Raw genomic sequence first — 12551 nt, forward strand, 5'->3', positions numbered from 1 at the left:
CGCATCGACCGGAGCCGGTGACCATGGCGATAATAACTGCCCCTTGGCCCGTCCCGCTGGTGCTTTGCCCTCGGCGTACCTTGTAAAAAGGGCTAAAAAAAATGTTTAAAAAAAGCGTCTCTGACAACAAACACAGAACAACAGCCAGTGGCGTAATTACGTCTGATATAACGCCGGCTAATGTTTCCCGCCGCTCTGAAAAAAGAAAGATTTATTTTTAGGGAGGACGCTCTCTTTCACGGCCCGAGAGGAAATAAAACAGGGCCGGCTTTTCAGAGAGAGAAAAATCAGACTCTGAACTTGGGCGGGTGTGTTTAAATTTGGCGGAGCGCTGAACACACACTCAGGCCTCTGAGTGGCCACTCCGGCTGTGTCACGAGAGGTCTGATGTCACACATGCAGCTGATCCCTCCCCCGCCCCCCCAGCCCGCCCCCCCCCATCCCGCCCCAACCACCACTCCCCGAGGGCATTTCAGCTTTGTGTGACCTCCAATGAAAGAACTAGAATAACACCCCCTCGCCCCCCCCCCCCCCTACCACCCCTCCTTCATCCCACAACAGGCCCGTCCACATCACATGGGTCCGTTGTATACTGGAAAGACAGAGAGTGGGACTTCCCCTGTTGAGCACCCACTCATGAATAATACCTATTCCATCCACTCTATTGGGCAGAGCGTTGGGGGTATTGTTGCGTTGCGTCCAACAGCCCCCTCAATCCCCCTCCCCAACCCCCCCTCGCATGGGGGGAGTCAGTGGGCCGCAGCTTAAATCCGCCCTTCGTAAAGCCCTGTGACATCAAAGAGCGAAGCTGTACGCGCTGTACGAATCACTCTACAGAGGGGGGGGGGGGCGGTGGGTGGAATGGCAACCCGACCGTTTTCAGAGTTAACGCCGCCACACTGCGTCGGTCGCCCCGGGAAACGCCCCGAGCCGAAGCGCGTTACAGGGCATCCGACGGGAGAAACGCAGCAAATTCAGGCTGACGGGGCGGCTTACATAAAGCCATCACCTGGAAACTAACCCACGCCGCGGCGCTCGAAAGACACAAAATGGCCGACGGGATACGGGACGCCACGTAGCAGGGGCTGATTACATATTATTATTTTATTTTTATTTATTTTTTATTTTTACGAAGCATCCTTATTAAGGGCATAGGAAAAACAGGCTCTGTGTCGCAGCAGGATGCAGGAGATGGATTGAGAGATTGAGAGTGAGTGAGTCACGGACAGCGACCGAAATAAAACCCCTCCTCCGTGCCCACGCACGTCCGTCGCGTGGTAAGCCCTCCAACAAGGCAACCGGAAAAAAAAAAAAAAAAAAAACCGAGAGAGATATTCATACGCGCTCAAGTTGATGAGAACCACGGCTGGGATCTCTCTCTCTCTCTCTCTCTCTCTCTCTGTAGGCATGGAAACCAACCCTTTGGTAAAGACGTAGTGGAACTGATTATACACAAATCAAACGGCCCTGTGCACTTCTGCATTCGCCCAGAAGCTAAGCGAATCAATCAAACACATGTACACGTGCGTGCACACATGCGCACTCACATGAGCGCACCGGGGGTACGCAGACAGTGTATGCACGTACAGCTATAAATAACATTCTTATGCACGCAACGGCACAGCAACGTCGTACGCACACATCATCACGGCAGTTGTTACACAAAAACACACACACACTTAAGAAACACACACACACACACACACGCACACACACACACACACACACACATACACACGCACACATACACACACACACACTCACAACACATGCACACACACCCACACACACACATACACACACACACACACACACACACACACACCAGAAGACACACGTTCCGCTGTTAGTGTAGCTAATCTGCTAGCCACCTTACGCACAGTGCCGGTGTCTGGCTGTCTGTAGCAGTGTTACCGGGCGGACGGGGAACAGTGCTCATAGGGCCTGGAGGTTGCCTCTGGACATCCACAGATAAACCACGGGGGAACACATTTACCAGCAAGACTCAAGAGAAAAGGCTAAATCACCCCGAAACGTTCCTTGCCAAAAAAAAGAGAGAAATAAAAGAAAGAAGTAACTGGCAAATGCGTCTCTACCTCTGATTAGAGAACCTATCTCTTCTGAAGACCGGGCAATTCATTTTTGTCCCCTATAGGGGACACGAGTCTCTGGTCTTTATTTCAGGAGCTATATATTCTCCTTTTACTGAAACTACACTACAAGGGAAATTCAATAAAAATAAAATAAATAATACTTGTATTAAAAACATTTATGACATCCAAGACATCTTTTTTTTCTCTGTCCCTGGCCTCATGAGGATATAGAATGTTTTCACAGCTTTTTTGAAAGCCAAGTAATGGAAGAAAACAAGTTGCCATGGCATCGGTGGAGAGAAAAAAAAATATATACATTACATTTTATACTTCTGAATCATTTTAGGGACGATGAAATGTTATCTGGCGAAAAACAAAACCTGCACCATCAACCCTATCTATAACAGGTCACATGGTCTCCGGGCATCAAGACTCAGATTCATGGAGGACCAACAGGCAGTTGTCTCTGAACATGCTAAAACAAAAGCTCCCACACAACCAAACCAGCATGCACTGCAAAAAAAACAAAAAAACACAGGATTTCTCTTCTGGTTCTCTGTGCATTCCCAAGTGCAGTGTTAAATCAACCCTTACAGAGTGCATACGGTCCCTGTAAGACTCATATGTACTCCGTTGGGAGTTTTTATTTAACACCGAACGTTTTACGGTGCGTCCCATAGCAAGTCACCGGACATACAAACTGATGACCGGGAGGCAGAGGCTTGCTCTCCAAATAAAGGAGCCTTTCAGAGCGCGGCCCTGTCCTACTTACTCACCCAGCCATTCTACTCCCCATTTAACACCCACCCTACTTATTCACCCATGAGCCAAACACAGACCGAAAAACAAACAACAAAAAAATTACATTACAGGCATTCAGCTGACACTCTTGTCGAGAGCGACTTACTTACTAACCTTCACAACCATTTAAACAGCTGGACATACGTATACTGAGGCAATGCAGGTTAAGTGCCTGACACAGGGGTAGCACAGCAGTGTATCAGACGTGTGACCTTCAGGTTACAAGACCAGTTCCTCACCCATTGTGCTACGCTGCCGAACTGCGTGCCATACATATTTATGTATGTTTGCCATCAGCCGTGGCCGTGATCACCAGAAATGGCGACGACGCACCAAGATGGCGGGAAGCCCTGTTGGCCTCCAGGCAGCTCTGCTGCGGTTATTAGCATGACAGACAGAGCGGCGTCTCAGTCAGCGTCCGAGCTCACAGTCCCATGCATCCCCCGCAGACGAGCTGCTAATTATGATTTATAATGTGGCCCCCTTGATGTAGAGATTTATATGGTGTAGCTCTCTGCATCGCTGTCAGGGTATCCTGTGCGTCGTGTTGCGAATGCTAATCGAGAGACTGAGGCCCACAAGGTTGCCGTTTTACAAATGAGCAGCGGCGCACTGTGAAGCTACCGAACGAGCTAACTGACTGTAGGTCTGGAGCCCTTGATGCACAGCCATATTCAAGCAACTCTGCATGCCAATTACGCCAAAAACTTGTTCCACACTTTTAATACTGCAGTGTTTTGTCGGGAGGTTTTCAGAGAGATCGGAGGGATCAGACGGGCAAAGCGAGGAGGGAAGCGAGAGAGAAAAAAGGAAGAAAGAAAGGAAGGAAGACAGGAGCGAGAGACGAGTGTAAGAGACGAGAGAAGGCGCCGGAGGAAAGACCCTTAGCACGGGGGCCGTGAGTCTGACGGGCGGCTCCGTGATCAAACGTGGCCGAACCGCGGCAAGTCTCGGCACGCCAGAAAAAACGAAGAGGAAAAAAAAACAATTTTTCGCTAAAAAAACAAAAAACAAACAAAAAAAAAAAAAACTAAGGGGGCCTTGCGTGCTTTTTTAAATTTTTATTAGGACACGAATTAAAAACGTGCTCGGCGCAGACGCTGAAGAAAAAAAAAAGCGACAAGATGGCCGCCAAATTAGGAAGCAGGCTTTGCGCTCAGGAACGGGGCTAGCGAGCGTTCCGTGAGACTCGTTTCCGACGTTCTCTCCCGCCACTCGTCCCCCTTTTCTTTTCTTTCATTTTCTTTTTGCATTTAACGGCTGTGCTCGCCAGGCGCCAAGCCGTGTTTACCGGCACTTTAGGATGACCCTCGTTTAGTTTAACTTCAAAGCCAGGCTTTATGTGGTTGACAGTGACCTTTTAGGTCCAATTATACTCAATTAAATGCTCTCGCTCAGCGCTTCCGTTGGAAGCCAGGGTCTCCTGTGCGTCCCGTTGAAGATAAACTGTGTGCGTTTAGGACCACACAGACATTGTACAGTTTACTCACGTTTGCTTTTTCAAACACTTGACGTGACCCCATTTTCTCACGGCCATTTTCTTCACCCATGGATGGACATGAGACCCTTGAACCGCTGGAACCCTGAGGGCTGGATTACTGGTGATGGGTTCACAGTTTGCTTCGTAATGCGTGTGTGTTAAGTGTGTGTGTGTGTCTGTGTGTTTGTGCGTGTGTGTGTGTTTGTGTGTGTGTGTGTGTGTGTGTGTGTGTGTTTGTTTGCGTGTGTGTGTGTGTGTGTGTGTGTGTGTGTGTGTGTGTGTGTGTGTGTGTGTGTGTGCCTGGCCTATTTAAACCAGACTAGAAGACCAGTGCATTGAGTGTTACTGTGGAGCAAACTTGTGTTGTGTTTCAGTGAACTTCCAGGTGAGCAGCATGGGATGGAAAAAAAACTATTTCTTCCTTTGGTAAGAAGTATTTGTGCTGAATTTCTACACTGTCCTGACTTTGACACCGAGGAAAGAAGCTTTGGCTCCTACTTTTCCCATGATGCACCTGAAACAATGACTCATTTACTACAAAATGCCATCCAGTAGTAGAGGTAGACCAAAGGCACCAATGTGTGGAACAGAAGGCACCAATGTGTGGAACAGAAATATTAAAATATTAAAATTGCTCTTTTGTGATTGACAGCAGTAGTGATGCAGTATATTCACAGTGAATGCATACACAGAATAAATGGAAACAATAATAATAAAATAAAAATTCAAACCACTATTCCTGGAATTAAAGAAAGGATCACTGGCTCCATCCAACAAAAAGAAAAGCACAATCTATTGTTTTTTAACCTAGAAACGAAATCCCTGGCTCAGTCCATCATTAATACCCTGTTAATTTTTTAAATGAATCTTTCACTGTGATTTTTCATCCAAAGAGAAGAGACAGACGTCTCAGAACAAAGGTTATGTTACATGGGTGTTGATAAGGTGGGGCCGTCTGATGTTACATAATGATGTTACGTGTATGTAATCTTACAGATACCGCCAACTCCTGCCACATCTGAAGCAAAACTCTGAAACATGAAATGCTCTTTGGTTTCGGCATCAAAATTACCTACAGAACATATTTCATTCATCTATAAACAATGCTCACCGTGAACCGCGTTCAAAGAACGCCGGTGTTATTTGAATAGAATATTTTCCGTGGACTGATTTTTAATAAGACCAAAGAATAGAAAATCCTGTCCTCAAAAAGCGCAATATTCTCTTTGAAAACATCCACATTCTCTTTCAGTCTCAAGCAACAAAGCTTCGCTTTTCACTGCGGAGCTAAAACGGAATATATTTGATTTCCTTGCCTTGGTAATTAGTGTCAGACTGGGTAACATGCATCCATTTTAATATCCACCCCTCCCCTCTGCTGCTTCTTCTCTAGCACAGTTCTAGTTTTATTATTTTTATGTTAGTTCCTCATGATAATGATCCGATGCAATGGATTGGTGACCTGTCCAAGGTGTATTCCTTCCTGCCTCTTGGCCAATACATGCTGGGATAGGCTCAACATCCCCAACCCCCCCCCACCCCCCTTCCATGACCCTGACCAGGAATAAGTGGGTATAGACAATGGATGGATGGATGGATGGATGGACGATAATGGTCGTGTCATACTTGAGGAGTCTTGCTCTGACTGCAGCACACAGCTGTGAGCTCAGCTGTACTGTAACACACAGCGGGTGCTGATGGTGTTTTTTAGGGGCACAGTTGGCTGTGTTAGGCACAGTTTAAGACAAGGCCTGTCTCCTTCAGCCGGTTTGTTTGGGTAAATGGCGTCAGAAGCAAAAAAAAAAAAAGTGTAATAAATGTATGTTTTTTTTTTTTTAAAAAGGAGGAAATGACACACTCACAGCTCTCGATCTCAAGCGTGCAGTTCTGTTCATCCAGGGGGTATCTTCTCAAGTCCATCATGCATGCAGCGGTGGTAGTGATCCTGGGGGGGGGAGAGGGGGGTTGGGTGGGGTGGGGTGGGGGGAGAGAGCAGACAGAGGTCAGTCTAAAGTTTGGAGGCCTAGACAGCTACTCAGTAAAAAAAAAAAAAAAAAGTTATAGCACTTCGAGGTTATAACATCCAGGCTCCTGTTTCATAGGTTATAACACTCAGAGGTTATAACACCCAGGCTCCTGTTTCATAGGTTATAACACTCAGAGGTTATAACACCCAGGCTTCCGTTTCAGATGTCATAACACTCTGAGCTTATAACATTCTGGCTCCTGTTTCAGGTTGTTATAACACAGTTCGCGCGGTGCACTGGAGACAAAGCCCTTGAACTCATCTGACATTATTTTTGTGAAGCCTTGCTTGAAAACAGAGACAGACCCCTGAATTAGCCCTGTTTGAATAACCGACATGGGGGTGGGTTTTCATTAAGCAAATTACGCTCACAATCAGAATCTGTACGATTCTAAAGTCAACGCCTACTAGATAGCTCTAAGTATCCTAAGTGCATATAATGCAACTTAATGACACTGCCTGCTATTACCACTTTAGGGGGGATCTGTATAATTTATTCTTTTGATGTCTCTGTCATGATTCAGATAAAGCTATTAATGTGATATAGCTAATGATAAAGGAGGCTGGTAAAGATTTATAATATAATTAGCACGGAATAAAGAACCGTGTCTGCTTTACCAAGCAGCTGCATCATTAGTGCTTCCAGAAAATACTACGAGGCCAATGCTGAGCCGCGAAAGAACATTTATTTTCCCCTGATTAGCAGATCCACAGACAGAAACTTGGGTCTAATTGCAATGCAACGTTGCCTCCTAGAGCCGTGACCTTTCCAACCAGACAGCCAGCCAGAGCACCTGGGCCAAAAAAAAAAAAAAAAAAAACTTCTGCGATTTTAAACACAGGAGTGAAATCCGTGCCCCTTTCTTCACGATGTGGGAGCAAACGTTTTTAGTGGCTCTTTGAATCCCGCGCACCGAAGGGAACTAAGGAATCTAGACAGTGCACAATGAAGCAATGAGGTCGTCCCGTTCCGTTCTGCCACCGGCTTCTGTGACATCACAAAAGAGAAGATAAATAAGCGTTCCCCCTTGCCTTGCATAATTCCAGAGTTAGTGGGCACACAGAGCCTGTGGATTAGAAGAGGGAATCCAATCCCCTGTCCTACTTTATTCCTTCTTTAAATCACCTTGCCAATGGCAGCCAGCTCCGGCTACCCCCTGCTTGACAATTCAATCGCGGCAGCGCCACAGGACGCACGGCGAAATTAGGGCAAGAAAGCGGGGTATAAATAACAGTCGGAGGGTATTTATAGAACACTACATCACAGGTGGAAGACACGCCGCTCTCTCTGAGAAATTGTCACTTCAGTTTGGGTTACCTTCGCCGTTCTTCACCTTGTCGAAGGAGAAGAAACAACGCACGAGCAAGTTCAGATGAAAAAATACAGTCCCACAAACCAGTCAAACCCACCCCCCCCACCCACCACATGAAAAAGGGCTATTGTAAAATGGCACTCGCTCAGACACAACCTCTTAGGTGTTGCAAAGAGAATTCATATCCACTTTGAAAACAGGCCATACATTTCCCCTTAATCACCACCACCCCCACCCCCCAGACACACACACACACACATGCACACAGCCATTAAAATGTCAAACTGGAATTGAGAGGGTACGCTCGATCACCAGGGGGTAGCAGATGCCGGAATGTAAACATCTGAAGCTGTGAACTGAACCAAAATGCCATAAAGAACATCAGCGTAAAGCGTAAAAACATGAGCAGCCCATCTTATCACATCAGGCGCCTGCAGTCTGTAGAATGTCATGTCGGTGACCGTCCTCTAAATGCTCACTGCCCACCAAGTCAATGGAAATAGAATAGAATAGAATAGAATAGAATAGAATAGAATAGAATAGAATAGAACTACATTTTTCCAAAGGCCTATATTATTTCTCACATGAACCCAATTTTTTTGTGTAAAAATGTACCTCAAATCCCAAATTCCCAAAAAACTAGACTTACACTCTCTATGTCCAATGTACATTCTTCATTGTATTTTTTTAAAAATAAATATTTTTTTTAGCACTGGCTCAAAGAGAAAAAGATGAAACAAGCTTAATTCTCTTTCACAACATGTTTCTTTACACTCAGGGAATTTTAATTTTTCATTTATTTTCATTCCTTAGAATGTAACTGGTTTCTGCTGCATGACAAATGTGGAATCATCAACTATACTGACTGACTTATTTAACCAAAACCTAAAGTATAGAAAAGGGCATTTTACGTGTGTAACTACTAATGTGTGATTAAGAGAGTCTTGAGTTATGTAATTATGGATCATATCTGGGGGGGGGAGTGAGAGAATGTTAGCATAAGACAGGTTTCACTCAAATCCTGTAAAGTATTTTTCAAAATGTTTGGCTGTATGTAAAATATTATTATTTTTTTGTCAAGCAAAAGCTCCAAACTGCCAGGATGACTTGAATGGGAAAAAAAGCCTCAGGAATACCTTGCCACACAAATCAGTGAGAAGAAAGAAACGATCTGCTATGAATACTATGGGGGAATCCATTTTGAGAGTGCTAAATCAACTGCCTTTGCCCCCTGCACCACAACTGCCTCTTTAAGTGCATTTAAGCCTTCAAGGTGTGACATACATATGTGATTAGAACGTTCTTAGCTGAACATTCTAATGCTGATGTAACAATCACTACTGGTAACTGAGAGCAGTGTAATTCTAGAACACTGACTTAAAGAAATTTAAAAAAATAAAACATCCAAAAAAAAAACCCCAGCTCTTCACAAGGGTTAATCTAACGGCTTTGCAAAACCGACATCCATGAAACACAATTTACACATAAATAAAGCCAAGCTATGAATATTCTATATTTAAATGCGCTGAAATTATAATCAACGGTATCTAAGCCCCATGAAATAACAGCGGTATTTGGAAATGTGGGCTCGTACGCTTCCTTTAATGCATTTGAAATTGACGATCAGTAAGAAAACTCATGGGGAAGCAGCCTCTCCGCTATTAAATCCATCAATCTCCTTCTTTTTTTGCGCAAGAAAAACACTTTAATATATAACCAGGGATTAGATTATTCTGGAAAACTGAGAAACGATGCCAGGGTAGCTACAGGGGATACATATTGAGCTGACAAGAAGGGTCGTCAAACCCTGACTTAGTTATAATTCTCCCCAGTCCGGAAAGCAATCTCTGCACACGCATCTGCTACCCACACACCCCCCCCCCCCCCCACCCCACCCCAATCTGAGGAGTTAAAGACATTCCGCACAAGAGGCCCGGAGGGGAGGTCCCCCACAAAACACACAAAACCCCAAGACTTTATGGACCCGGCCCGCTACAGTTCCTCAATATCTCCGCTGTATTTCCCCGCGGGATCCTCCTCAGCTCATATCGTCCCGGGGAAGGTTTTCGACGTAGCGCGAGCGTTCCGTGGCACACGCCCACAAACGGGCCGACCGTAAAAATCCCAGGTTTTTTTTTTGATGAGCGCAGCAAACGCAATAAGAGTGCAAACGTATCGCCAGGGCTTTCAGGAATGCGCCAGTTTACGGTCGAATGCCAGTGCCAAAAAATACGCCTTTTCCACCCGACTGCAGGTCCTGGAAGACTTCCAGCGCAACCACAGGGGGCAGCATACCTTTATCTAAATGACAATCTCCCCCGTCCACTGGGGCCTGAAGAAGGGAAGAAAGGACAAAATGACAAAATGAGATTTTCGAAATGGTGCTAGAGGCCTGACAGAAATGAATGTGGTGCGGTTTTTTTATTTTTTTGTTCTCTGAAGGAAAAGGGGGCACCACATGTAGCATCGGGGGCCAGATCTGCCGGGTGAAAAATCCAAAATCATATTATTATAATAATATTCCCAGGCCGGGACAATAATATTTACCAAGTCCACGGACCACTGGGCCTGCCCCCCTTCCCTCCAGGGCCTGGGACATTGTAGCTGGTTGACCCCCCCTACACCCAGGCGGCCTTGTCAGCAGCATAAGAAGCTCTACAACCCCAATCCCCTATCCTCCCCCCCCCCCCCCCCCCAGGCCAAATTTCCAATGTTCACTAAACAGGAGACAAACATGGCATCGGGCTCGCCATATTTTCTCAGCAAAAAATTTTAAAAAAAACCGAGCTCGAGTTACACAGTCTGTAATTACACAAACGCACTTCACTGCTGCAGCTGCAATTAACCTGGCCACCAGGAAAAAGACGAAAAAAAGAAGAAGAAGAAGCGCTTGAGGAAGAGATGTGTGCCAAGCAGCACACTGACGTGCTGGAGCAAAAGCACAGAGAAGCCGACATGATTTATCTGGTCTGCAGATGTCCTTACACCGGGTGAAATATTAGCCGTATTTTATACACTGTGGCTGGAACTCACAAAAGCAATTCAGGTTGGGGTGGGCAATAAGCTCTAAAAAATAATATAGCAAAATATATCTCATCTTGACGCTAACAATCTTGAAGCACGAGAGAGTGGAGAACGTCCCAGAATGCAGGGGTTAGCTCTTGGCTTTCACCATAGCCTCTTTTTTTAACCTTGAGTGCTCAATCATATAGATAAATACAACATTAAAAAGCCTGAGTATTCCACATGGCGCTCTTCAGCAATACTGTTCATGAAATATATCCTTGTGTCTAACGCCGGTCGCACTTCCTGTTTTTTTTTAAAACGGAAAGTGTGACATTCCTGTGCTTGTTGTTCTGTGTGCGATCCTGGTGCAGTTTAAGTACGGTACGTCTGATTTCACACCTTCCCAGCCGACACCAAATGCTCTCACAGCGTTGCTGAAGTGTTTTGGCAATGTTATGGCATTGCCACAACATAGGAGCACCATTGTGAGGACAGTGCGTGTTAACTGGGTGGTTTATGGGGTCAATCTGTAACTGAGGGCCATAAACTACGGACGAGGTTCTACTGCACATGCAAATCAGTGCCATTAGCCTATAAAATAGCCAGGCTGGATGGCATTCAAGGACATCTTCAAAGTGCATGATGTATTAGAAAAAACACACTTCAATAATAGCTGAAACAAAACAACTTGGAACAGCCAAGAATTCTGAAAACCAAAAATTATAGTCAGCAATGTCCACAGAGATATTTACAAACATTGCAGGATGCACATACAATATCAGGATAGTGACCAACTTAATAAATAATAAACAAAAGAAGCTCGCTATGTTGGAATTCGTCAGGAGCACACTATATGGCAGCCTGTCTTAGGGTACACATACCAATATGGATGCCTTTCATAGCTGGTTTCTGTTATCTGCCGAGAAACCTCAGAAATCATGACCTTACAGTATGGAAAACAAAGACGCACTGCTTTGAAAAAAAAAGATGCCTAATAACATATTTATGCATTCTTTTGCAATATCCTCTATAGCATTAAAATTTATGCTGTGCCACAAATAATAATTGCGATGATAACCCAATGCTGTCACATTGCCTGGCGCTAAATTCAGGTATACTGCCGAAGTATGGAGCAGCAGTAGTGCCCTTGGATTCAAACCTGCAACCTATCGACTGTGTCAGGCTGCTTAACCACTTAAATTGGCAGTGGCTGACAAGCGGAAGGCAAAGTCAACGGGAGCCCCGTGATGGTGGGGGGATAGCCGGGGAGGGGAAGGGGGGGGGGCTCAGGACGTGGTCGTGTGTGCGACCGGGTGACATCCGCGTTTAGAGCCATAATGGGCGAGTTTATAGCCGCAACGGCCGGGTAATGATCTCTGCCCCGCCGACCGCCACAGATAATCCCCCCGCTGAGCAACGGAACTGGAGATGAGGCTTCCCTGGGGCCATGAGGATTTAATCACCTCCCCCTCACCCCCCCCGTCAGCACTCCTGCTCTACCACAGAGCAAGGCTGAGGTCACTGGACCCACAAGCACTGCAGTCTATTATGAGGATGGGGGGGGGGGGCAATAGAAGGCACAGAATGGATAGGCCGCTGCCTTTATGAATCGCACGCAAGAGTTCCCCCCCCCTCGGGGCTGTCATGTGACCGACTGCTTCCTCCAAGCCAATCACAGACCTCTTTGTGTGTGTGTGTGTGTGTGTTATCCTCGTTACATAAAAGGGAACTGCTGTTACGATTATTCAGTATGTACAAAAGTATGTATTTAAACTTCACAGTGTGGTCCAACATTCACAGTGAAGGACCATCACTCTGCGACCGGCATCACT

The 12551-nt window shown here is 45.8% G+C and overlaps 1 protein-coding gene across 2 annotated transcripts in view; it reads right to left on the reverse strand.

The window, feature by feature from the left end:
- The window catches only part of LOC135262708 (gamma-aminobutyric acid receptor subunit beta-2), a 67275-nt gene that overhangs the window by 14127 nt on the left and 40597 nt on the right, over positions 1–12551 (reverse strand). For both annotated transcript variants that reach the window (XM_064349854.1, XM_064349852.1), the window contains exon 5: positions 6237–6319. In XM_064349854.1, the coding sequence (XP_064205924.1) occupies positions 6237–6319 (83 nt within the window). The remainder of the gene's footprint in view (positions 1–6236; positions 6320–12551) is intronic.

This window comes from Anguilla rostrata, chromosome 9 (assembly GCF_018555375.3).
Source record: "Anguilla rostrata isolate EN2019 chromosome 9, ASM1855537v3, whole genome shotgun sequence".
Lineage (NCBI taxonomy): Eukaryota > Metazoa > Chordata > Actinopteri > Anguilliformes > Anguillidae > Anguilla > Anguilla rostrata.